The 23,657-nt window shown below is 48.5% G+C and overlaps 3 protein-coding genes across 8 annotated transcripts in view; 2 read left to right on the top strand and 1 right to left on the bottom strand.

Moving 5' to 3' along the window:
* PATZ1 (POZ/BTB and AT hook containing zinc finger 1) overlaps nt 1-3,144 on the top strand; it is a 28,747-nt gene extending 25,603 nt beyond the window's left edge. The window contains exons 7-8 of the transcript XR_012589831.1: nt 2,185-2,257; nt 3,119-3,144. The gene's annotated coding sequence lies outside the window, so the exon portion shown is untranslated. The remainder of the gene's footprint in view (nt 1-2,184; nt 2,258-3,118) is intronic.
* A 2,664-nt stretch (nt 3,145-5,808) lies between these two features.
* Nucleotides 5,809-12,970, top strand: PIK3IP1 (phosphoinositide-3-kinase interacting protein 1). 3 transcript variants are annotated; one of them, XM_074606199.1, is made up of 6 exons: nt 5,809-6,013; nt 6,172-6,288; nt 6,381-6,497; nt 8,908-9,093; nt 9,228-9,306; nt 11,349-12,970. In XM_074606199.1, the coding sequence occupies exons 1-6, from the start codon at nt 5,935-5,937 to the stop codon at nt 11,554-11,556; spliced, it is 786 nt and encodes a 261-aa protein (XP_074462300.1). In that variant the 5' UTR covers nt 5,809-5,934; the 3' UTR covers nt 11,557-12,970. The 3 variants fall into 3 exon arrangements, with proteins under 3 accessions (XP_074462300.1, XP_074462299.1, XP_074462298.1); XM_074606198.1 differs by having other exon boundaries at nt 8,905-9,093; XM_074606197.1 differs by having other exon boundaries at nt 5,817-6,013; nt 6,378-6,497.
* An 844-nt stretch (nt 12,971-13,814) lies between these two features.
* LIMK2 (LIM domain kinase 2) overlaps nt 13,815-23,657 on the bottom strand; it is a 31,875-nt gene continuing 22,032 nt past the window's right edge. For 3 of the 4 annotated variants that reach the window (XM_074606194.1, XM_074606193.1, XM_074606195.1), the window contains 8 exons: nt 22,367-22,453; nt 21,495-21,626; nt 21,170-21,226; nt 20,916-20,981; nt 19,926-20,100; nt 18,452-18,507; nt 16,417-16,574; nt 13,815-15,833 (listed from right to left, as the gene is read on the bottom strand). In XM_074606194.1, the coding sequence (XP_074462295.1) occupies nt 15,677-15,833; nt 16,417-16,574; nt 18,452-18,507; nt 19,926-20,100; nt 20,916-20,981; nt 21,170-21,226; nt 21,495-21,626; nt 22,367-22,453 (888 nt within the window). In that variant the 3' untranslated portion in view covers nt 13,815-15,676. Of the gene's footprint in view, nt 15,834-16,416; nt 16,575-16,861; nt 16,894-17,271; nt 17,343-17,904; nt 17,907-18,451; nt 18,508-19,925; nt 20,101-20,915; nt 20,982-21,169; nt 21,227-21,494; nt 21,627-22,366; nt 22,454-23,657 lie in introns of all 4 variants that reach the window. The other variant, XM_074606196.1, reaches the window with a different exon arrangement.

Below are 23,657 nucleotides of genomic sequence, written 5' to 3'. Positions count from 1 at the left end.
CCTTTCTACACAGGAAAGAAAGGGCAACTTCCCAAAATAAACAACTCCTCCCACAGCCTTCAGGCAAACACCTGTGGAGAGGGAGGTTTTGCACAGTATCTATGTGCCAGTGGTTTTATCTGCTTTCAGGTCAGCTAAGAAAATAAAATCCAAAGCTGAGACCTCTGTATTGTAGATGTCCGTGAATCCTGCACTTTTATGAGGAAACACTAGTAGCTCTACGAAAAGGTTTGGTCTCCGCTTCTCTGCTCACGTGTTGAATTACAGAGACCCGTTACCAAATGGGTCTCTGCTCTGGTCTTAACGTTGATGACTCGAATCCTAGTCCCAAAATCCTAGGTAGATAAGAAAATGTACGTTTGGGGTTTTTTAAATGTGTACAAATTTATAACCATGTTGCCTTTCTGTTGGCATGGGATATGGGTCACTTGCTATAATGAGTGATTGTGCCGTTTAGACATGGTGTATTTTCTGCAGGAACTGGAAGTTTTGCATATTTAAGTGCAACTCTGTAACCTCATGCTTTCCACAATGGAATTTAACTCTTACTTTGATAATATTCCATGATTACTGAAGTTTAAACAGCAGACTTTTGAGCTGTCACTTCTGTTTGACTGCAAGATCAGCTTCCATGTGGAGTGCAAAATCGGTAGAGAGATATTCAACAGTCCCGTCCAATTCACTGGAAGTTAATTTGAGCGGATATCAGAATAGAAATCTTTATTCTCTTTAACTCAAATATGCAGATGTTTTGACGCTTTCTCATGTTTCTCATGTGCAGGTAAACCATTATTTTTAGATCGACATTTTCTAACAAGAATGCATGTTGGTTTATCTGCTTAGCTTTGCTAGTTACTGCTATGCACAACAGTGAATTAAGAAACAAGAAAGCTACAAAGGTACTTTTATACTTTTGTTTTATAACAAACAAACAACACAACACATTCTATTTTTCTTCCTGCATTAATGCTTATTTGTGAACTTGAGAACATCTTAAGACCTTCCATGCGTATCCCTCTTCATGATCCTTCCCCTTGAATAACATTTCATAAGGTACATATTGCGTGTGTGAAGCTTTCAAAGCACTTTGCAGGCATGTAATCTTTTCTGCCTCTGTGACATAAGTACTATTAATATGGGGAACTGAGGCAAAAGCTTGCCTAAGATCAAACAAAAAATTGGTAAAAGAATGTAAAGTAAGGCTCCTGTTCTTGACTCAGACCTATGTGTTCTCTAAGTAGATCACAGTATCTTTCAAAATAGCTTCCCTTCCTCCACCCTTAAAAATGCATGCTCTGTTTTTTGTCAATAGCAGCCTGCGTCTGTAGGAAAAAAACAGAGCAAGTTGGGGCTGAAACATCTTTAGGCAGCTGTACCTTATTCCTAACAATATTGCTACAGTTTTATGGTATCTCACTAGGAGACACACCCATAGGACAGCAGGTAAAAGCCGTCTCTGTGATCCAGATACTGATTTCAGAATGCTCCAGCTGGGGAAAGCCCTAAGGGCTGTCATCCACAGTCCTTTACGAGAGCCACAGTGGACCAGTGTGAACACAGATGTCTATGGACAGTTGGGCCCATCAAAACTGCTGAGGGAATTGTGGAAAGGCACCAGGCAGTTCGTGACAAAAAGGACCAAGAAGTGTTGCTGTTAGAGAGGACTCAGTGTGTGAAATTTCTTAAGTCAGTGATTGCCAAGAATATTTAGTGCTAATCTCTTAATGCTAGAAAAGTGTAGCTGCAGCTTCTCCCCCAGTAAACAATAGGGCCCAAATTGCCCTCCTGAGGCCTCCATCCCTTTATTACAGCCCACACAGAGAGCTCATCTGAGAAGGCACTTCGAGTTAGTAGAGCAAACTCTCTGAACCAGTCCGAACCAGTTCAAATATCACATATGGTTGTTTTGCTTCTGCAGACTTCCTTGTTAGTCCTTGGAGGCTGTGGCTGGCATTTACTCAGTAATAGCTCATGCTGTCAGATTGAAGGGGGAGGGGAAGCCTCTCCTTGAACATGTCAGCAGGGGGATGCAACAGCGCAATCAGATATTCCTCTCTATCGCACCACACTGACTCCTTTGTAGTGACTGTCTCTGTCTTGATTTTTGGTTATACTCGGCTCAGTTTCATAAACTCAACATCTGATCCTTTTGTTGCAGCCCTGATGGTTTTTTCTTCTCTTCAGATTGTTTCTAGGTTAGGAATAAAACACATTTGTTCCTGGCTCCCACATCACTGCTTACAGAAGGCTTTTACAGGTGAGACCCACAGTTATTTTCATGATCCAGACAGAGGCAACAAAGGAGTAAAGCCACCTGCTTTTGTTGGAGTTGCAAGTACTTAGTAGCGTTTAGTAGCATTTGCAGCATACAGTTTTTCAAGCTTCAAGCACAAATTGCTCTAATATTCTATTTATGGTGGATGAGGCCTCAGAGTATATTTTCTTCATTCTCGGGCGCCGCAATTCATGAAGGAAGAAAAAAGTGGGAGAATCATAGAACAGTTTGGGTTGTAAGGGACCTTTAAAGGCCATCTAGTTCAACCCCCCTGCCATGTGCAGGGACATCTTCCACTAGATCAGATTGCTCAGAGCACCATCCAACTCGACCTTGAATGTTTCCAAGGATGGAGCATCTGGTGAACTGGAATGAAAAAAGGTTTAGAAAAACTAGTTTTGAGGAAAAAATGGAAGAATTACTTTGGTTTGCCTAGAAAGAAGAAAACGGAAGTTACAGGAACGTGACATAGGCCCCGTTACAAGGAGGGCAATGGTCAGCTTTTTCTATTCTAAGCAATCCATGTTAATTTGGCTAGGAAAAAATACTTGGATTAGAAAATTGATTTTGCTTACTCCCTCCCGGTATCTTATTTAGTAAGATTAAGTAATAAAGCGTGTTAGTTCTTCCATAGGAGGTTAGATGAACTTTTGCCCGGGAAGATCTGAACATACTTGTCTGTGGCTGGAGAAGGAGAGTGGGTTTGATGACTTCTTGCAGAGCCCTTGTAGAGTTGCATATCTGGGATTGCCTCCCTTTGCACAGCGTGTTGTGCTATGTGTCAGCTTCCTTGTATTTTTCTTCTTTAAGAAAACTCTCCATACACTTTGAATTTTTCCACAGGTGAAAAAGTAGAACAAACAAACAAGAAAGAGCAGTTGACAGACAGGAGAGAGAAAAAGCGACATTGTTCATTCTGGAACCTGTATAAACTAAACAGCAGAAAGGTACCAGCTCACAGCTGAAACTGGTTCACACCAAGTTTAGGGAGGATGCTTAATGTCCCTCGTTCTTAAAAAAAAGCGTATGTACTCTCCTGTGAAGTGTTTGTGGATGTGTTGTGGTACGTGGATGTGTATATACCTACAGCCTCTTACATGTAAGCTATGTGAGGGTGTAGTTGCAGAGCTATTAGCTTACTTATAGTTTGGGGAGTTACTTTAAAATCAAGTCCTAGGAAGTAATGTCAGGTTTAATCTCTAAAAGTGTAGCAAGAAGAGCAAACCCATTCCCAAACAAAAGAAAGAGAGCAATTGAGTCTGCCTTTGACAGCTGCCACCTGGCATCCTATTAAATTGAACTCTGTGAAGCTGCCAGGCATAAATCTTCCCTCATCCTGGAGAAAGCTAGAGATGAAAGGGAAAAAATTACGCTTAGAAGTCAGTTGTGGAAAAGACTTTGATCTTTACTATTAATATGAAGGGGTTTGCATTTCTCCTAGATTCCCCATTGTCCTTCTGTGGACTAGAAACTCAAATTGTTTGCTGGAACTTGGCTGTAATGAGAAGTGCAAATTTATCTTGTTGCATAACAGGAGAACGAGCTGGGAAGGTCTGAGATTTGTTTCCACAGAGATTACTGCCCAGCCTGCCGTTCTTGGATCAGGGTGTACAGGAGGAGGTGCTTTCTGTGCAAGATGGCATGGCAGTGTTAGTTAGTCTCATGAAATGAGCTACGAGAAATTAATTGTACAGGTTGGCAGCCCTCTGCAAACTGTTTTGGACAGACTGTGCCTCTGGATGCATGTGTGGCCCTGCAGCTTCTGACTGAATGGAATTTGTCCCATAAAATCTCTTCTGAAGAGCTATTACCAGCAGAAGGCCTGATTCAATAGCCCTTATTAAAAATTCTTGCTTACTCCAGTTAGCTTTGCCTTCACAGAGAGTAACTGGAGAGCATAAGGAATGCAGCAGCTGAGCGTGCAGACAATGAGCATTAATGCCTTACAGCAGACATCTTAGCTGCTGATGTTGGTCAGGACTGACACACACAGGTTTTAGTTTTGGGGTTTTTTTTTACAACCTGGCTGCAGGGTTTTTTTAATTTGACATTATTAAACTAAATTTACTGTAGCGTTAAGTCCTATTGTTAAAGCGTGAATCACACTAAGGCTTATGGTTTCATGTTCAGGGGTAGTGCTGCTTAATTGACCTGTTTTCCTCATGACTCCTCTGTCGCACTGGTACATCTGCTTTTTTGTGGCTCCATTGTGGACTGGATGCAGCAGGTGACCTGGCGGTAAAGGGTTAAAGTGTGCATGATCTGGTGAGAAAAGGGCAAAAGTTGGGTTGGATCAGTACACCTGGAGCCTGCTTGTCACACAAGTACCTGTAGCAGTCTGGCAGGGAGCACTGCCAGGATGGGACCACACGACTGCCCCAGCCAGCACCACCCCAAAAAGTGATTCATCTGATGCAGAATACAGCATGCATCTTCCTGGCATAGAAATACTTTTTATGTGTTCAGTGGTTTCCATATGATTTCAAAGCACTTTAGAAGAAGGGAACTTCCCTGTCCTCTTCTGAGAGGGAAGGTTCGATTGTACCTCATGTCACAGAAAGGAAGGGAAGGTGCAAAGGAGTGAAGCAGCCAGATTGGTCAAGGTCAGAAGGAACTCTGTGGGAAATCCAGAAATAGCACCTTGTGCTGCCGGCCTGTGGCTTGGCTACAAACCCATCAGTTGGCCCAGGCCACCTTTGTGAGCTCGTTATCAAACAGGACCAAGTATTCAGCTGCTTCTTTTTTGCTGGTGTAAAACAGAAACATTGTTGATGACTCCAGCTGCTTGTGTACAGTCACCGGCATTGCAGCGCCTGAATACCTCTGCCTGTTTGGAAACAAAAGCATCTATTGTAACCCTTCTGAAATGTCTGCAGAGAGGCTCTATCACAGTGGCTGGATGCCTGCAACAGTTACCCTAAAGCATTTTAGGGCTGTTTATCTTGTTTTTCTATAAACGGGCACAACTTTTAGAGTATATGGAGCCAAAGCAATCGATTAGCAGAGGTGAGAATGTAAACCCTTAATGTGGAGGTGCACAGCTTCCGTGGCAGCGTGTGCCTCACACGGTCTCTCTCCATAGAGCTAAGGGAGCCCAAAGGGAGAATGAGGGCAGGAGAATTTAGTCCTTCGTGGTAGCTCTCCAGGGGAGATGGCAATTTTAGGTCCCTGAAGGCAAACACTTTCCCTGTCTCAGTCAGCGGTTCAAGCCCAGTTCCCTGCCGGGAATTGCCTCTCCCGGCTCGGGAATTCCCGCGGCCGTGGGGGACAGGCCCGGGGGCGCGGAGCTGCGCTTCGGCACCGTCTCCCCGTGTTCCTCCCGAGGCGGACCGTCCCCGCGGCACCGAGCACCCATCGCTGCGCCCGCTCCCGGGGCTGCGGGGCGGGGGATCCTCCGCAAACACGGCCGAGCGGCGGCAGGTTCTCTGCGGAGCCGCCCCTTCCCCTCCCGGGGCTCCCCGACGGGGCCGGGAGCCGCCCGGGGGCGGGCGGCGGCAGCGTTAGGACCCGGCGGCTGCTGCGGAGCGGGGGGGGTAGAGGCGGGGGGGAAGCGCAGCCCGGCGGTTGTTTACCGGGGAGGGGAGAACCGGCGCAGGTCTCGTCGCGGAGCCGAGCGGCGCGGGCGGGCTGGCGGCGGCTCCTCGCCCACCGCGCCGAGGATGCTGCACGGGGGCCCGCGGCGGGCGGCGGCGCTGGGCGCCCTGCTGCTGGGCTGGCTGCTGCTGGCGGCCGCCGAGGGTGAGTGCCGGGGGGCCCGGCCCGGCTTTGTTGCGGGGGACAAAGGCCGGTCCCCGGGGGAGGGCGGCGGGGACCGGCCCCGCACCGGCGGGGGGTGTGCTGGGGAGCGGCCCGGGCTGCCCGGCCCGCCCGCATGGCCTGGCCTCGTCTCTCCGCAGAGTGCCTCCGCGGCAACGGCGCGTCCTACCGCGGCAGCCGGCGAGTGGCCTCCGGCGGCGCCCCGTGCCTCAACTGGCTGGCGGTGCGGAGCGGCCCCGGCGCCGCCATCCCGGCAGGTGGGTCCCGGGGACGCCGGGGGAGCCGGAGGCGGGGGGGAGCGGGGGGCTGCGGGCGGTCCCCGCGCTGACGGCCCGGTCCCCTCCAGCAGTCGCCGAGGACCACAACAACTGCAGGAACCCGGACGGCGACACCGCGCCCTGGTGCTACGTCCGAGGCGCCGCCGGGGTACCCGAGCGGAGACCCTGCGACATCGCCCAGTGCTCAGGTAGGAGCTGCCCCAGCTGGCCCCCCTTCCCCTCCTGCCCTCCCCTCCCTGGCCTGCCTCCTGCCGCTGGGGGCTGGCTTTGTCACCGGGAGGGGGGGTCTCCCGCCGCGCACAAACAACCCCAGGCCGTGGCAGCACCCACTGCCCCCCCGTCCCCCGGAACGGAGTGTACCCGGGGCTGCCCTCCTGCGTGTGCACATCTGCCTCCCAGCTGTGCCTTGCTCCGCCCCTAGAGCTTTGTCGTTAGTGCCAGAAGAGGGCTGTGCAAAGCCTCGTGTCCCCGTCCCCCCCGCCATTTCACTAGTCACTGTGGGGCTCTGTAGCTGTGTTGAAAAAGGCTGAGGTCTGGGCATCTAGGAACTGCAGAGGTGTTGGTATACCGTTACTGTGGGCATATTACTGCTGTCTGAACAAGTGTCCTGCTGCTAAATCGGTGCTAGGGTGGATTTGGGTACAGGTGGAGGGAAAGAACTTTGGGAAAATCAGAAGTGAAGAAGGACAGTAATAAATGGAAACCCCCAAACACTGGATTCCTCCTGGATAGTCAGGGTGGGAAGCAGTTTGCTAAGAGAAGAGCTGTAGCTGAAGCCTGTTTGAGGGAGAGGAGACGTCAGTATTGACTGAGGCCAAAGTAACCATTTGTTTTTTCTGAACTGTTCACGTATTTCTGAGCCCCTCAAGATTTACTTACGCACTGCACTGTCCCTTGGGATCGCTATCCTTGCATGTAAACACTTTCCCCCACTCATACACCCTCCCCTTTTCTTCATTTTGCTTATTTTTAGCCAATGAGCAAATGAAGCAAAACAAATGTTGTGCTGCCAAGACCCTTGCTCAAAAACAGTCCTGCAGCTTTAGGATCAGGAGAGTTACCTGACTTTTCAGCCAAGTCACCATTTGCATGTTTAAGGGGTTTGGCTATTTTTGTGTCTCTGAGTGGGCGCCGTTTTGCTGGAGCCATGTCCTGCAGCTCCCTGTGGTTCAGCTTCTCTGGCTGACCCTACGTAAAGTCACTGTGCGGTGCAGGGGACCCTGATTTCCTGTCCCTAACTCCCCTTCTGTGCTTCCATTTCACATTCCACTGAGGACTCAAAATGGCTGCAGATTCTATCCACACAGAGCTATTGCCAGCTGTGGGGTGAGATCCAGGTGGAGAGGGTTTTCAGGTGTGGATGCACACTGTGCATAGCATTTCCAAAAAACAGTGTTTTTTTGTTTGGACAGGTGATACCTACTTTCCACTGTTAGAGCTTTTACTGTGCTTCAGCTTCCATTTTTACCGTGTCGTGAAAGAATGAGCTACCTTAAAAACCTTTCAGTGCTGTTGATAAAGAGTCTGTGGCGCTGGGAAGGAGTCAATGCTTTGAGCATCCATCCATACGCACCTTTGGGCTCTGGCTGAGGAGGAACTTGCTGCACTTAGACTAGTCAGTGGCTGTGCTGCCTGAAGTGTTGCTCTCATTCAGCACGTCCATCATGCTAAAGAAGCTTGCTGCACGGCTGCAAAGAGGGGCTGGGTAAGAAGAATGTCCCCAGGTTGTTTTCACACCAGCCGGAGTCGCCTTCCGTCAAACCTTCTTGTGTAAGGAAGATTGAAGCAGAAGAGAGATAAACAGGCTCCTGGGAGATTTGGGATGGAGATTCTCATCATCTTGTTCATGTCTGTTCAGCATGATTGAAGCTGCAGCGTGTGTATCGATCTATACACTAAATGAAGTCATTGTGCATCCCCTGGACGCATGCCCTGAACCTGGGTTTCGTTCTACTGTCCGACTTCTGTCTTGTCGGTGGTGGTGCCTTGCACTCTCTGTTAAATAGGTTCATGTCAAAGGAAAGCGGGAGGAGGAGTACGTTTCTTGTCTGCCTTGGTAGGATTTCTGGCAACAACTTAAGAGGGAACAAGTGTTTTTCAGTGTATTTTGAAGGCAGTTCAGTGATACTGAGGAGAAGCTGAGGGAGCTGGGCGTGTTTAGCTTGGAAAAGAGGAGGCTGAGGGGAGACCTCATTGCCCTCTACAACTACCTGAAAGGATGGTGGTGGCCTCTTCTCCCAAGTGAATAATGACAGGACCAGAGGAAATGGTCTGAGGTTGCGGCAGGGGAGGTTTAGATTAGACACTAGGAAGAATTACTTTACTGAAAGAGTGGTCAGGCACTGGAACAGCCTGCCCAGGGAGGTGGTTGAGTCACCATCCCTAGAGGTATTTAAGAAACGTCTAGATGTGGCACTTCAGGGCATGCTCTAGTGGCAGAGATTGTAGGTTGTTTGGTTGGACTCGATGATGTCAAAGGTTCTTTCCAACCATGAAGATTTTATACCAGTCTAGATTTATCCCACTCACAAGGCACGTGTTGTTTTGAAGTACTCATCAATGCTTTGTATTTTGTATGTCTCTTTTTCCTCTCAGCAGATGCTACAGCTGCCACGGCCCCAGTCTCTACAGCAGAAGTTGGTACTTCTCAGGAGGTCGACCGGGTGTTTGAACCGGCTGATACCTTGCCCTCCCGGAGTGAGGCAGCCGCTGTGCAGCCCATCATTGGGATCAGTCAGAGAGTGCAGGTGAACTCCAAAGAAAAGAAGGACTTAGGGACACTAGGTACAAACCCAGGATCACATGATGGATCCATTCCTATAATTCTGGCAGGATGGATTGGTTTTGAGTCTCTGAAAGCAATGCTATAGCTGGATCTACTGCCTCTAATTTTGCCTCTTTCCTTTCTCTCTTCACAGGGTATGTGCTGGGACTGATCATGATGGTGATAATCATTGCCATTGGAGCCGGCATCGTCCTGGGATACATCTATAAGAGGTCAGTGGCTATTCTCCTTTGTCCAAAAGCTGGTGTAGGCGTGAAGCAACGTGTATAGAGCAGGAGTGTCTGAGCACCTGCAGACCCAACGAGACCCTAATGAAAAGGCAGATAGAAGCATATGTTTTGATGTGGCACATTGTGCAAGAGTTTCGCTTGTCACACTGAGGAAAGTACTATTTAAGACTTAATCCTATTCTTCTCCCTTTCACCCATCAGTGTGGTATTCTGCCCCATTTAAAGCTTCAAACTGCCCTCTATTTTGTGTGTGTGTGTGTGTGTGTGTGTGTGTGTGTGTGTGTGCACTTGCACCTTGATGTGGCTTTCTCAGATGCACCCAGAGGAGCTGAATTTTACGTAAGAGCTGGAGAGAGCAGATCCCAGGTGCCCTCACAGGAAGTTTCTTCTGTAATCAGAAAGAGAACAATCCTTCTAGCAGGCCACCTGTTTCTCTAGTCTAGTTTTAGAAGAAAAACAATTGGCAAATTGTTTGCGACTCGTGCATTGTAGCCTATGAAGCTGAGTATCAAGTAGCACTTTTTTTCCACCAAAGTTCATTTTACCAAAACTCCTGGTCAGTTTTGATTCACACTTAAGTTATGATTTGTTCAGCCACTTCACTGTGTTGGGCAGAAACATTTCTGTGGCTCAGCAGCGCTTGAGGTTAGTGGTAGTAGCAAACAGCTTAGTTGTACGAGATGGGGCAGGATGGACAAATAGCAGTGAATGTCGCTGCAGCAAGTGAAGGCCCAGGCTCCCTCCTCTGGGAGGGTTTGTTCTGTATTTTGGCTGTTTGACAGCAGTCTGACACAACCGAGCAGAAGGAGGCCTTTCCCAAGCTGGGACATGTCCTTATGTAAGTGTTTATAATAAACGCCGACAGGGAAAAAAAAACAACAGAGGGAGGAGTGTTACATAAGGGGCAGAACACAGAGCGCTGCTTGTCGAGGGATCTGATTTGAGGTGTCGTTTTGGAGAATGCTGTCTCGTGTGCTGGCAGGAACGGCAGCCACTGCTGCACGCTTGTAAGCAGCTTTGAAAAGCAGCCAAAATGCCTATGTGCTGACAGGAAACCCCAGCAGCTCCGCCTGGTTGGGACCGCGAGCCCCAGGAGGAGCAAGTGGTGCCTGTCCCACCTCACTCCTGTCTTGCGGGAAGAAGCAATAGACCAATGTTGAGCTTTGTCCAAATGCGGCTTTGCTTCTTCAATCCTAGAGAGCTCACAGCAGGGCTGGAGTGCAGGTTTAGTGTCTCTCCCTCTTTTTGCCTTGCTCTCAAAATTGCATGTGCAAGCTGGCAGGTTTGGGTAGGTGTGGTGAGAAACCTTTAATTGGTTTAGTAGCTTTTGGTATACACAGCTTTTCCGGAGACAGCGTGCTATTAATGCCAGCCATTTTTAAAGTTCTTCCTCAGTACAAATTACAGAGGTATCGCCTCCCTTAGCAACAGGCTGAAGAGTGAGGTAGGTTTGAGGAGCTGGTTGTGGGATTGTGCTCTTCGCTGCAGCTGCAGCTTCAGGACCAGCTCTGAAGTAAGCTTTAATACTTTCAGTAGCGGCTTAATTTGCTACACAGGTTTGTTTGCCACAACAAAAGGCAGAATCTGTCACCACCTCCGGTATTTGTTTCTATCAGATGAAGCAGGTTACGGAAGCTCTGCACTGTCTCACTGCTCCCCAGGGCCTGCACCAGGCAGTGCTGTGGGACTGTAAGATGTAAGGGAATATTTGTCAGCTCCACGGTTTGAAGGAGTAGCCTGGCTTCAGAGACATTATTTAGCTGTAGCAACGTTAGTGAATAACCCAGTTTATGAGGGAGAGAGACAGACTTCACTCGGCTGCTTCTTTTTTTAAAGGTGCTCAGACGGTGTCCTCTGCTTACAGTAGGGAACGTTTTGGACCCTTTGTATGTAGCTGAAACATCTGTTTGTTAAAGAGCAGAGTCCCTGCTTTTCTACTGTATCACCTTTACTGAGACTCTGCCTCCAAGCAGTAGCACTCACCCCATGCGCATGTATGTTTGTTTGTTTTTTTTTTAATCTAGGGGGAGAGACTTGAAGGAAAAGCATGAACAGAAAGTTTATGAGCGTGAAATGCAGCGCATCACACTGCCACTCTCAGCGTTCACCAATCCTGCCTGTGAGCTTGTAGATGAGAACACAATTGTGGTGCACACTAACCAGACGCCTGTGGAGGACACGCGTGATGGCAGTGGCCCGCTCATGGGGCAGGCGGGTACTCCTGGTGCCTGAGCAGCTCAGGCAGGAGCGATCCAGGCTGAGCAAAGCCTCCAGCTTCCCACTGTGAGTGCAGGGGTTGCGTGTGTTCATTTCTATTTTGTTTTCTTTTTGATGAAAGCCAGATGAAGGTGATGTGGAGGGACAGAGCAGTGGGCTATTCATCATGATCTGTTTGAGTGGCACCATTCCGTGCATGACCAGCTGGGGACTGGTGTGGTGGGCCCTGCTGCTTCCTCCCACCTATCTCCATGGTGTGCCAAGGAGCTGGGGGGGATGATAGGCCAGGCTCACAACTGGCCACAGACCCCATAGCCCGGAGTGTGGTCTTGGCTTCCTCTTTTTCCGTTCCTTTCCTATTTAATGGTGTGCACTGTTACTTAAGTTTCAGCCTGGAACCCCAGGAGGGAGCAGTACTGCAAGGACTGAGGGGAGCTTCACGTCAGACTTAGCTAGATAATTACACTCTGATTATAGTTCCTGCCTTTCTGCTTTGTGGCTGAGAGCTGGAGACACTGTCCAGAATCCTGCTACTGGATCAGTCTTTTTTTCCAAGGACGAGTTTATTTGAGGGATGGCTTTGGCCAGGAGCAGTATGTTTAGCCCCAGTGTCAATTTGGAAAAGCTCTTCTCAAGCTCTTGACAAATCCAGGTCTTCCAGGGCTGAGGCCACATCTCCATTCCCCTGTGGTGCTACATGCACAGCCACAGTTGTAGGTGTCCAGGTGGTCTGTGCCTCCTGCTCACTTACACAGATCAGGAGACCAAAGGCCAGCAGTAGATAGTTGTGAAGAAAACAAACTGCCCTTCAGTTACCTACAGCGGGTTGAGCACCGAGGATAAACATGCTCTTCCAAATTCCCTTGGCCTTCTACAGAGCCAGCTCTGGACAGAGTGGCTGAGCCAGCTGTGGAGGTCACCCTGCCATGATGCAGCAGCTCTTGCTCCAAGGGCAGGACAGGGCTGCTCTTGCAAGATCCCGAAGTCGCAGCATGGCTCCTGGCCCAGCCTCCTTCACACACACTCAGCTTGTGCAGCAAGACTACTTGCTTACAGAGCCTGGCCCTATTAGAGAGGGTTTGTAACAACTTTTATTAGCATTTCAGGGGTTTTGGAAGGGATGGTTGCTGCAGTGTCTCCTAAATGGCACCAAGGCAAGGCCAGTTCAGGGAAACATCCATCCCCGCCTCAGGGGATTCAAGCCATTCAAGTAAGTTTTCTAGCCATCTGCTTTATAGCTGTGGGCCTAACAGGGAGCAGCACTTGACAGCAGGGGTTTTAGTGTTAATGTTTGATTCAGAAAAGGGAAACGTTTTATTTTTAAATGCCTTTGAATACCATTTCTTTGTAAAATGTTTTAAATACCTCATTATGAGAAGGTGCAGATTGTGCTACCTTGTATTAAAGCTTAAAAGAAAAATGCTCTGTAGATGTGTGTGGACTGTGGCTCATCTGTACATTCCTCCTGCCAGAGCAGCATCCTTTTGCCTGTTGCAGACTTCAAATAGTGGAGAAGGAGTAGAAGATCCTACTTCAGTTTGCCAGGCCCAAAGGTAAATCCCTACAAGTGGTGCCTCCACTCACCAGCGCTGACGAGGGACATGGAGCTTGTCTCCTTGCTGGCAGCAGCTGGCTTTGGACTGGGACACTGTTCCTGAAAAGCAGCTGTGGGCGTGCGAGCTGTGCTGACTAAGCGGGCTGGCCCGTGGGAAGACGCTCTCAGTTACAGCCCATTCCTGCACTGACGCAGGTCGGTTCTGCTTTGGTGCTGCTCAGCAGCAGCTCCGTCCCTCAGGGCCTTGCATTGGAAAGTGTGATGGAGACAGAGCACAACAGGTTACAGGAGGTAGTGACATAGCTAGCATTTTTGTTTGGTTGTTGCCTTAACAATGCCCCTTGAACTACATATTTCAGGATAGGAGGTTTCCAAGAACAGATGGTATTTTTATCCTTGTTCAGAAAAGGGAAATGGAGAGAGGCTCTATGGTCTGCTGACTCCTGTCCGCCCTTACAAAAAAAAAAGAACCCACAAAAAACCAACCAACCAACTTGACAACTTCTTCCCTTTCCATCACTCCAGGTAAACGCTACTATAGAGCACTTACACTGCGTCTCTGTAGTTCTGTAAACATGTACGAGCCCTTTGGCTCAAGAGAGGGGGTTCTAGATGATGCCTGGTCTATGCAGTTTTGATATTGCTGTTTTGTGACAATAGAAACCCGATAAAGTTACAGCTTTCCGCTTTATGTAACAAACAGACAACATCTTGTTTTCATAGCATACATTTACTGCTTTTTAATTTAGTTAGAACATAGAGCTGTGCAAATCACAGTTCGTAAACCCCACCCACACATCACCCAGGACTTTCCCCTTCAGGGGTCCCCTCACAAACCAGCCTGGGAGGGGGAAAGGAAGGGCAAATCCTATTAACAATCCTGAATCCACTGGACCCAGTTTAGAGAGGCTCCTCCACTGACTCACAGCACAGGGAGTCCCCAGTGTTTCTAAAACACCACTACACAGACTAAAACCATCCCCCACTATGCACACCTTTTGTCAGGTGATGGCTGGTCCCATGTTATTTTACATAATACTTTGAACTCATGGGTAGGGGGAGGAAATCAAAGTAACAGCAAAGACTAACACCAATTCCCCACCATTCAATACCGAAGGGGGGCGGGGAGAAAGGAGCACACTAAAAATCCAGTTAAACCAAGATGTTTGTGAAACTTAAGAGCAGGACTTGAGACAGCTTTTTGTTCAGTTCTGCCAACCACATGAGCTACCACAGCAGTAGCTTTCCTTCCTTCTCCCACCAAGGGAGGAAGAAGAGAAGTGCTGGAAGGAAATACACTCCCACCCACCTCCCAGTGACTCCAAGCCGTTTTTTCTCCCCCAAAGCAGGGAATGACCCTGAGGAAAGTTTCTGCTTGGAGAATCAGTTCAGGTGCTGCAGCAGCAGCTGCAAGAAGGACCTTCAAAGGGAGCAACTTGCACAGCCTGCAGGAAAGGATGAGGTAATGGCAACTGAATTAGTAGTTCTCCAGCTGCCACTCCTGGGAGGATGGGACGTTATCCAGCACTTTTCTGTTCGTGACAAGTCCATCCCTTAAGTAACCTCGGGCATGTCCCCCTTTGCCATTGTCCATGCACAAAGTCTGCGCCACTTCAGACCTTTGGCTTTCTGAAGAGCACCTTCTGCCACCCTTCCTGTCACCTCATGTCCACAGGCCGAGAGCTCAAGCAGCTTCAGTGCTCCAGGGATGTCCACAGCCAGTGCCTACTGTGGTTCTACATATTCAGGTTCAAATACTTTCACCTAGGTTAAGGTACTTGGGCAGGCAAACTCACTGTGCAGGCTCAGGGTCTGAAGATGTTCAAGTGGCTCATTTGCTGCCTGCCGTTGTTCAGCATCAGGAGGGACAAGGAGAGCTCAGTCTTAGTGTTTCTAGGCAGGCTTTTGGAGGTATTCAGAGACAGAGGAGGAAAAAAACCCACAAAACCAAAACAAAAATTCATACACACTTCCCCACCGACAAGGTATTTCAGGAGAGCTGCCCAGTTCCTGGGGCTTTTCACTCCCTCCCCTGATGCAAATTGGAGGCCAAAATCTCAGTGGGTTGTTCTGGAAAACACATGCACAAACATACACACACCCCCTGTCCCGGTGAGGCCTTTTGCCGGATGTCCAATTTCCCCAGCTTTCTGAGCAGGGTAGTCAGTGGGAGAAGCAGTTCCAGAAGTGCCGGTCCTTGCCCTGGAGAGTCTCCTATAGCAATTCCCTCCCTGGCAGATGGACCAGGGTGGCTTCACAGCTTGCAGCCAAGTTTAAGGCACCACGGTAAAGAAGCCTGAAAAGGCTAGAGAAACATTTCTCAAGCCAGAAAAATAGTGTTGAGCAGCTTTCCTAGGTGCAGTTGGCAGGAAACAGCCCTTTTTGCTTCTGAAACATGCCAGAAATCCACAGTGAATCAGGACGTCCAAGAGGAGGGGTGCTGGGTGGGGAGAGAGAGGCAATGCAGCAAACGTGCAGCATGGTGCCCCATTAATGCCCTGGAAGTGGCTGAAGTGCATCTCCCTCCCTGTCACTCATCTCAACTCCAATGGAAGTGGTGCAGGCAGCAGGACGAGCTGACTAGGTTGTGTTTTCAGGTAGCTTGTCACGGTTCAGTCCATACTGCACACTCACGTTGTGGTCCAGCTCCTCCAGCTCAGAGGGGAGGGGGATGGCAAGTTCTCCCAGGTAGAGAGAGAGCGCTTCAAAGGAATCTTCCAGCTTGGAGAAAGGGGGCCTAGAAGCACCAGTGAGGAAATATGAGTGGGAAAGAGGAAGCAGAATAGCATCTGGAAAGGCTGGGCCAGTTGTCCATCCAGGCTACTGTCCCGTGCACAGAGGTGTTAGCAGGGACATGATCCCTCCCCATTCAGCTTCTGAGACTGCAAAGATCCCATCTGTCTGGGCTACCCGTTTTTACAGCCGATGACCAGCGAGGTCTGGCTCTTTTGAAGCCTTCTTGGCATCAACACTGTTCTGAAGCTACAAATTTCACAACTGAAATAAAATGAAGTATTCACATTTCAGAGCTGCTGCCAAAGTCTGCCCCTACTTTTTGTACAGGAGAAACCCTGAACAATCACCCCTCCTTTACTCATTCTGTCTCAGAAATTGTTTCAGAGCCCTCTACCATATACAACAGTCTCTCTCCCAAGCTGTTAGGTCTTTAGTCTCTCCTCATGTGGAAGCCTTTGAGCATTCCCACAGAGGGCTGGAATACAGCCCTCTCCCACCCTCTGTTCAGAGCAATCCTTCCACCAAGGGGATATGGACACATCCTCCAGGCTTAAAGAGAGGAATCCTCCAGACTCCAAACGTACCTGCTCTCTGGTTCCAGTCTGCAGCAAATGGCAGCCAGAGGGAAAAAGGCTGGAGGACAGTCAGCAGGAACAAACTTCTCCCAGAACAACTTGACATTAAGGCCAAAATCCAGCGTGCGTGGGAGACAGTCCGGGTCAGCATAAACCTGGCCTATGATCTAGGGAAAAATGAGAGGAGCACTTAAATACAGCATCAGTTCCAGAGTGTTAATGGGGAACTTCAGCATTGGGCAGAAGCTCTTTCTGTATTAGGGTGCAAGGGAAAGAGCAAAACCACTGTTCCTCCTTTCCAATGGGGCTAGTTGCACAGGGGAATGAGCAAGGCACTTCATACAAACAAATTTCACATGAAACTTTTTCAAGACCTGATGATGTGGCCGCTGTTGTGAAGGAAGGCCCAGACACCTTCTCTTTCTCCCCAGGGTCTCTCTGATAGATACAGTACGAGTATCTCTGAAGATACCAGATGATGTCCACCTCCCAGAGAGCTCGACAGTGTTTCGCTGCCTGGTCGGTCAGCTACTGTGCTGTATGCTGCTGGGGATGACACAGCCCCTCCTGATCGCAGGTAATCAACATAACCTGCATCAGCATCCCATCTCTCCCCTCTCACACAATCTTACCGCACCACCAGCAAAGCTCCTCTGTCTACAGAGTCTGTCCTAAACGATGCTGTGAAGTCAACAGCACCACAAATTCTGAGTCGCTCTGCTACTGGCAGATTCAACCCCATCCACAGCCAGAGGGTAAGGTGGAGAGAACTACCACCATAACCAGTGCCTAGGAGGTTGCAGGCAACAGCCAGTAGAGGAAAGGGCTGGGTGGAACAGAGGGAAGCCCTGCCCCAGTGCTCACCGCCTCCAGCACTAGGCCACTCAAAGTGTACTAAGAGAGAAGGAACCCACAGCAGAGAGCTGTGGGGAGATCTGGGCTCAGACAAGGTCAATGTCAATACAGACTCTCACATGGGGAACAGTATTAGGTTTAAGCCTCATCGGGTATCACAAAAAGGGAGTTATTTATAACCACCCAGGCTTTTCTATGCCAATAAATCAGCAGGACAACCACATCCTGCAACTAGACAGTGGAACGCCCATTATGTATTTTGGCAGGGTTATTTCCTTATCTGTTTGAGTGTGTAACTTCTTTTTTTAAGTATCTTTATTTTGGTGACAAGGAAAACGTTCATATGCTCCTACCCCTTTATTTGTCTTTTTTCTAGAGGAAACAATTGTTCTAATTCTGCATACAGATTTTTCACGTTCCTAAACCTATCACTCACAACCACAGTATTCTCTGAGAGGAGGGCCCAGTGTAAACAGAGCTCCAGATGAGGCCACAAAGATTAATGCACAGATATTTTCTTTGTCCCCTTCATCCAAACACTGAAGATGAAACTGTGCCAGTCTCCCCTGGTGTTCCTGTAACTGCTGTGTTATCTGGACCCGTAACACCCCACCTTTCATCTGCATTTTCACTGTCTTTCACATCTTTTCAACTGAAAATACCTTGTATTTTCTGAGTGGCACTCTTTGCTCTGCAGACAGAAAAGCCGGATATAACAGTAAGACTGTGCAGTGGCTCAGAGATAAACTAAGCCAACAGACCTCAGGGTGCAAGCTTCATTAACTGACCTGCAAAGAGGTTTCAGTTTCCCCTTCTCTGATGTGAAGTGCCGTCCCTGAATTTGCTGAGATTATACAGCTGATTGTTCTTTTCGTGAGGCAGTAGAAAAACTATCACAGTTTTAGGGAATATGCCTACTTTCAAATGGATACTGGGGCTCAGTCAGAACTTGGACCTTTTCACAGCTTCTATCAGTCCAGGAGGAACCTCTGTATTTCTTTTAGTGCAGGAAGAAACTTTCTCTGGGACCAAAAAGTTACAAAACTTTCCTTGAGGGAGGAGGGGCAGGGTAAGCTTGTCCTCCCAGCCTAATTCACTGTGCTGTTAGGTCACAGACTGCACACAGAACTGGCTGACACAATGTGTGCAAGGACATTCCAATGGGGAAAAAGTAACGTCCTGGCCTTACCTCACAGAGAACAATCCCAAATGAAAAGATGTCCACTGTCTCATCGTAGCTCTGTCCTGCAGGAAACATAAGACATTCAGCTCCGTGAGAGGCAGCTCCCCATCCAGCTATGCCAGGAGCTGCCAGTCCAAAGCTTACCTAAGCCTATTCCCTGGAGGGCTCTAAAATAGGAGACAAAGCAAGGCTTAAATCTGAGCAGGGTCAGTTGCCCCATGATATGTGTATCAACTGCATCTTCTATACACTGCCATCACATAGTTTAACCCCTCTTCTTTCTTCTACTGGGGAATTAAAGGACAACGCAGGGAAGCCCTGTGTTTCAGAGGTCTGAGCAAACGCTAAGGATAACTATGTAAAGCTTCTGCCCATTCCCGTTGATTGCTGCTCTAGCACATCTCTACAGTGCACCGAGTCAGTGCTCTGCTCCCCCAGCAGTCAGCGAGTGCCCAGTCCCTGCTGCGGTGACTGCAGAGATAATAAATTACACACTAGCAGCACTGTGAATCTGGGAAAGCAGACTGGCTCCAGCATGCCATTATCAGCTTACAGACACGCCCCTCCCAAGCCAATATCTGGTAAACAGCCTTGCTTTCAGAGGTGATGTCAGACTACACTCTTGCTGTTCTCCTGACAAATGCCAGGTCTGAGTCAGGCTCTGAGAAGCAGCCTCAGACTCCAGCAGGGCCTGTAAGCCTTGAGAGAAGGAAAACAGAACAGCACACAAGAAAGCAACACGGAGAAGAGCTGAGTTGGGGGAGAGGAGCCAAGTCCTCCCTTCCCTGGTGGGCTATATGTTGGACAATACCGATATCACAGCCAGCCAAACTGCCCAACCAGGTCAGACAGACCTGCTCATTAGGAGGAAACTCTATCCATTGTACTTCACCCTTACCTCAATGCCTGCAGGGGCAGTTTTTCCCCTAAGGGACGTAGTTCATCCTTAATGCAATTGAGGGCTGCACGCCAAAAAGCAGATTTCCCTGCACTTGGACAACTCCCACCCCAATCCCGAGGCTTCGGCAAACCTGGCAGCAGATGGCTTCTCCCTGGATCTACACAACAGCGCGTGTAAGCCTCATCCTGGAGTTTAATGATTCCCTGTCTCAAGGGGCAGTTCCAAAGCATGAAGCTATAATAGAAATTGATCTCGGGTTCAGTCTTATTTCAGGCCTCTTTAGTCTTCCCTGTTATCTGGATCATAGCAGGTTTAGGTCTGTTGCCCTCCTGAAGAATCCTTCTGGTGAGCCAGAAACATTACCTCAGCTGGCACAAAGGCTTCTCAGGTCAGGTACTGCAAGAGAAGTGCAGCTGGGGTACCCCTGTGTATAAATAAGCTTGCATATTAGCAGATCTAAAACCACAGGCTCTAATAGGTTTGATTGTTACTAGGGCCCAGCAGCTTTCAGTAATCCTATCATCCCTACACCTTGTCACAGGCTGTCTCCTCACCTGCACCCTGGTATCAGGCTCTTACCATTTAGCATCTCTGGGGCCATCCAGTATGGGTTGCCAACCACTGTGTAGCGCTTCTTCCTGTCACTCTTGCGTAAGGTTCGTTTCTTGGCAGATGGCTTCTCCAAAGTGGGCTTTTTTCTCTCCTCCACAATCAGCCGAGACAGGCCGAAGTCAGCCACCACCACCGTCTTATCCTACACAGGGATTTAGTACAAGCCGATGATTCCTCTCAGCTCCCTTCAGGAGAAAAGAGGCTGCAATTCCTGTTCACCATCAACTACACTGTAAGGGCAACTATCGAGGTTTCGTGCAGCCAGATGAGTGTAGCAGCTGTCTAGACAGGGGTAAGACGTCCAATTCACGATCCCAACTCATCATTTCCTCTCTTCATTGTCTTATTTCCTGTGTGGTTGCTAAAACTAATCCCATCAATTTGGCTACACTTGCCAGGGAAAAACCTTTTCTTTCAGACCTTCCTATTCTACCTGGCTGGCAAGACTTTCATCCTGGGTTGTTTGAAGCCTACATGCTAATCCTGTATTCCAGCCAAGTGAACAAGGGCAAGGCTTGAGGGAATGAAGCTACACGAAAATCTTGTGACCTAGCATTTCAAAAAGAGAGAGCACACACATCTGCATACACCTGCACACTTGTCTGAATCCTGAGTGCCAATAAAGAGTCATTAAGTGGTTAAAAGAACAGAAGCAGCTGTAGAGAACATTTTCTATTTGAGATAAGGAACAGAGCTGTACTAACTCTCAAAACGTGGCTGTTAATAGGAGATGCTACCGCAGGAAAGGAGGTAAGGGAACAGAATGCAGAAATGGTGAAAGCTAGATCAGTCTGGAAAATCCTATGCAAACATAAAGCTCCCTTGTTTAGGGAACTAAAAGCCTCTCTGAAATCAGTTCCACCCTGACAAAAAAGGGAACATCATGTGGAGAAAACCAAGGGAAGAAGATGACAAGGAGGGCAGCAGCATGCTGCGGGGAACAGAGGTGTAGCTCACCAACTTGATTAGGCAATTGTGTGAATTCAGGTCTCTGTGAATGATGCACATGGAGTGCAAGTAAGCCTGGAAACAGAGAGAGAAAACTTCGTGTTAGGGGTTCCCAGGCGAGTACGTCCCTTCACATTTACAGACCTCAACAACCAGTTGCAAGTAGTCAGGGAGCACCCACAACCCCTCATACACCACCCTGCTGAAGCAGCTAACCCTGACCCTGGAGGTTTGCTCTGTGACAAAGGGACAGTCCAACTCACCATTCCAGAGGCAATTCCTTTGGCAAAGCTGACCTTCTGCTGCCAGGGAAACGGGTCCTGAAAGACAAGTCCTCAATGGTCAGGGACTATCTCACCAGCCAGCTGGTGACAGCAGTTCCCCCGCAACAGGCACTCTTGCAGTAGTCAAGAGAAAGTCAACACAGCCCCAGGAAGAAAGCGCTTTCTGCCCCAGGCTACCCACAGCTAAAAAGCTTTTCCACAAGCTCCGAAGGAGAAGACTAACAACAAGCACCATAAGGCCAGTACAACCAACAACATACTGTCAGCCTCACTAAGTAGAGGTCTACCAGGCTTCCACACTCACCGCATTGCGGAGGAAGTCCTTCAGGGTGCCCCCCTCAATGTACTCAGTGAGGAGATTCAGCTTCTTGTCCTTGTACAGTACACCGATGAACTTCAGCACGTTGGGGTGATCCAGGCTGCGCATCACTTTCACCTGGGAAGCAGAGACATCCCACCCCAAAGAAGAGAATGGAACAAGTCCTGACAGATCTGCTCTGTAGTGACAAGCACCCCAATGCTGGAGGTCCCCTCCAGGGGTCACAGAGTACACTCAAACCCCAACCTTAAGGCAGTCAATTAACTGTTGCCTCTTCATTTTCATGCTGTGCAATTAACCTGATCTCAGTCTTTAAGGAGAGCACCCTTGGGTTTGGCTAACTTTTAAGAGGCAGGAGCTCTCCAGGGCAGCTATCTGGTCTGTACTACATGTGTCAGGGCTGGAAAAGCAGCACTGGGTGTTTAGGGAGCTGCCTTCAAGCTAAATCTGACTTTGAAAAACGCGGTAGGCAGCCACCAAGAAAATAGTTTAAGTTAAATACAGCAGGAGTCTTAAATATCTTACAAGTATTTGCCCTCATCATTTGTATTTATGCACAAGGCTCAAGGGATAAATCCTTTATGTATTGCGCAGCTCAATTTGCCTCAGACTCAGGCTGCTTTTTGCCATTGAAAAATTAATGAACTGGGAGCTGAAGCCATGTCTGTTGCTCAGTGTGAGTCACACGTCACTGCAGCAAACATTCAGCTCATGCCAACTTTTCCCCGTGTGCTGTCTCCCTCCTCAGCACCTTGGTTCCTGCCAGGTTTCTGGCATGGTCGCTCTCTCTCTGGAGAAGATGGAAGAGAGTTCCACCACACTACTGGCTCAGCAGCTTTTTGAAATCTTGCTCCTACCTCTGTCAAGAAAGTCTTCTGTGTTTCCTCATCACAGCGAATCAGCTCCTTCATCACCATCACCTTTCCTGTTGCTTTGTGAGTCACCTGGTGGAAACAGAAACCACAACTACAGGCAAGGTTCAAGAATACATAACTCCAATGCTCTTGCAACTCTTCTGAAAGAGAGGGTAACATCCCCCTCCGTCCAGAGAGGAACAGAGATGGGAGAAAATTCAGAGCCCAGGGACCTGCAGAAAACTGCATGAAATTTCCCCTTTCAGAATTCAGCTAAGATTCTGTATGTGAAACAGAAACTACCTAAAGCTGACAGAGGATCATACCAAGAGATCAACAGCATCCCAAGAACGAGAGCTGAAGTCTCCGTTTTAGGTAGCATAGGGCTGAGCATGCATACAGGCCGTCAAAGCCTCTGAAGGCATCAGTTCCATACTTGTGCACGCCTTGAGTTCCCTTACAGAAAGTACTTGCCCACTGTGATGTTCGCATTTTGTACACAGACTCTAACAACTATATTCTGTATCAGCAAAGGAATCAAAGTTCACTTGCATCAGAAACCAAACCGAACAACCCAAAACTACATTACTACAGGTTTTGGTTTTATGGGGACTCTGACGCCTGATGTTTTCTGATAAGCTTATTGAACTTACTCATGTGCAAGCAGAACTGGGATGTACAGGCTGTTCAGGTAAGGCAGGAAGCTGTTATCTCACCATGCTCCTTGGGAGCAGCGTATTGCTACCTGCAAGGAATGTCCCAGAATGGTGGCAAACACACAGAAATCCACCATAAACACCAGGTAATAAATTTCCTAGTTCTCCACATGGAAAGCATTTCCAGTTCCTCAAGAGCTGTTTCCCTGTATCCAACTAGTTCCTGGCATTTTGCTGTGCTCTACAAGTTTCTTTTAACCAGCTCTGCCTTGCTTGCATGGGGTGCGTGAGTGAGTAGAAAGGGTCCAAATTCTGATGAGCAGGTTTTCCTGGAAATCCTCGCTCCTTCAGTTGCTTAACTTGGACAGCTCAGTCTCCCGAAGACCTCCAGGTAACTAAACAACCACCTTCTCTCTAGGAACAGAAGGGAACTATTCTGACCAGATACAGTACTTGTTGCATCAAAACCCATCAATATGAAGCTCAAGAAAGATGTCTCTTTTTTGCCTCATACTCTTTAAAATAAAAAGTCTTTCAGAAAACCGCCAGAACTGCAATCCAGAACACAAGACCCAGTTATAGCACTTAGGAAGCTTATGAGCTCTTGCAGACACTGTAGCACACTAGTTCTGTTTGGA

Source organism: Larus michahellis, chromosome 13 (genome assembly GCF_964199755.1).
Source record: "Larus michahellis chromosome 13, bLarMic1.1, whole genome shotgun sequence".
Classification (NCBI taxonomy): Eukaryota; Metazoa; Chordata; class Aves; order Charadriiformes; family Laridae; genus Larus; species Larus michahellis.
This window is presented reverse-complemented; position numbering and strand designations above follow the sequence as displayed.

Excerpts from the sequence above, each read along its gene's own strand:
- PIK3IP1 (XM_074606198.1), top strand. The coding sequence starts at position 5,935 with ATGCTGCACGGGGGCCCGCGGCGGGCGGCGGCGCTGGGCGCCCTGCTG. Across the intron at positions 6,014-6,171 it reads GCTGCTGGCGGCCGCCGAGG|AGTGCCTCCGCGGCAACGGC; the intron begins GTGAGTGCCGGG and ends GTCTCTCCGCAG. Across the intron at positions 6,289-6,380 it reads CGGCGCCGCCATCCCGGCAG|TCGCCGAGGACCACAACAAC; the intron begins GTGGGTCCCGGG and ends CCCCTCCAGCAG.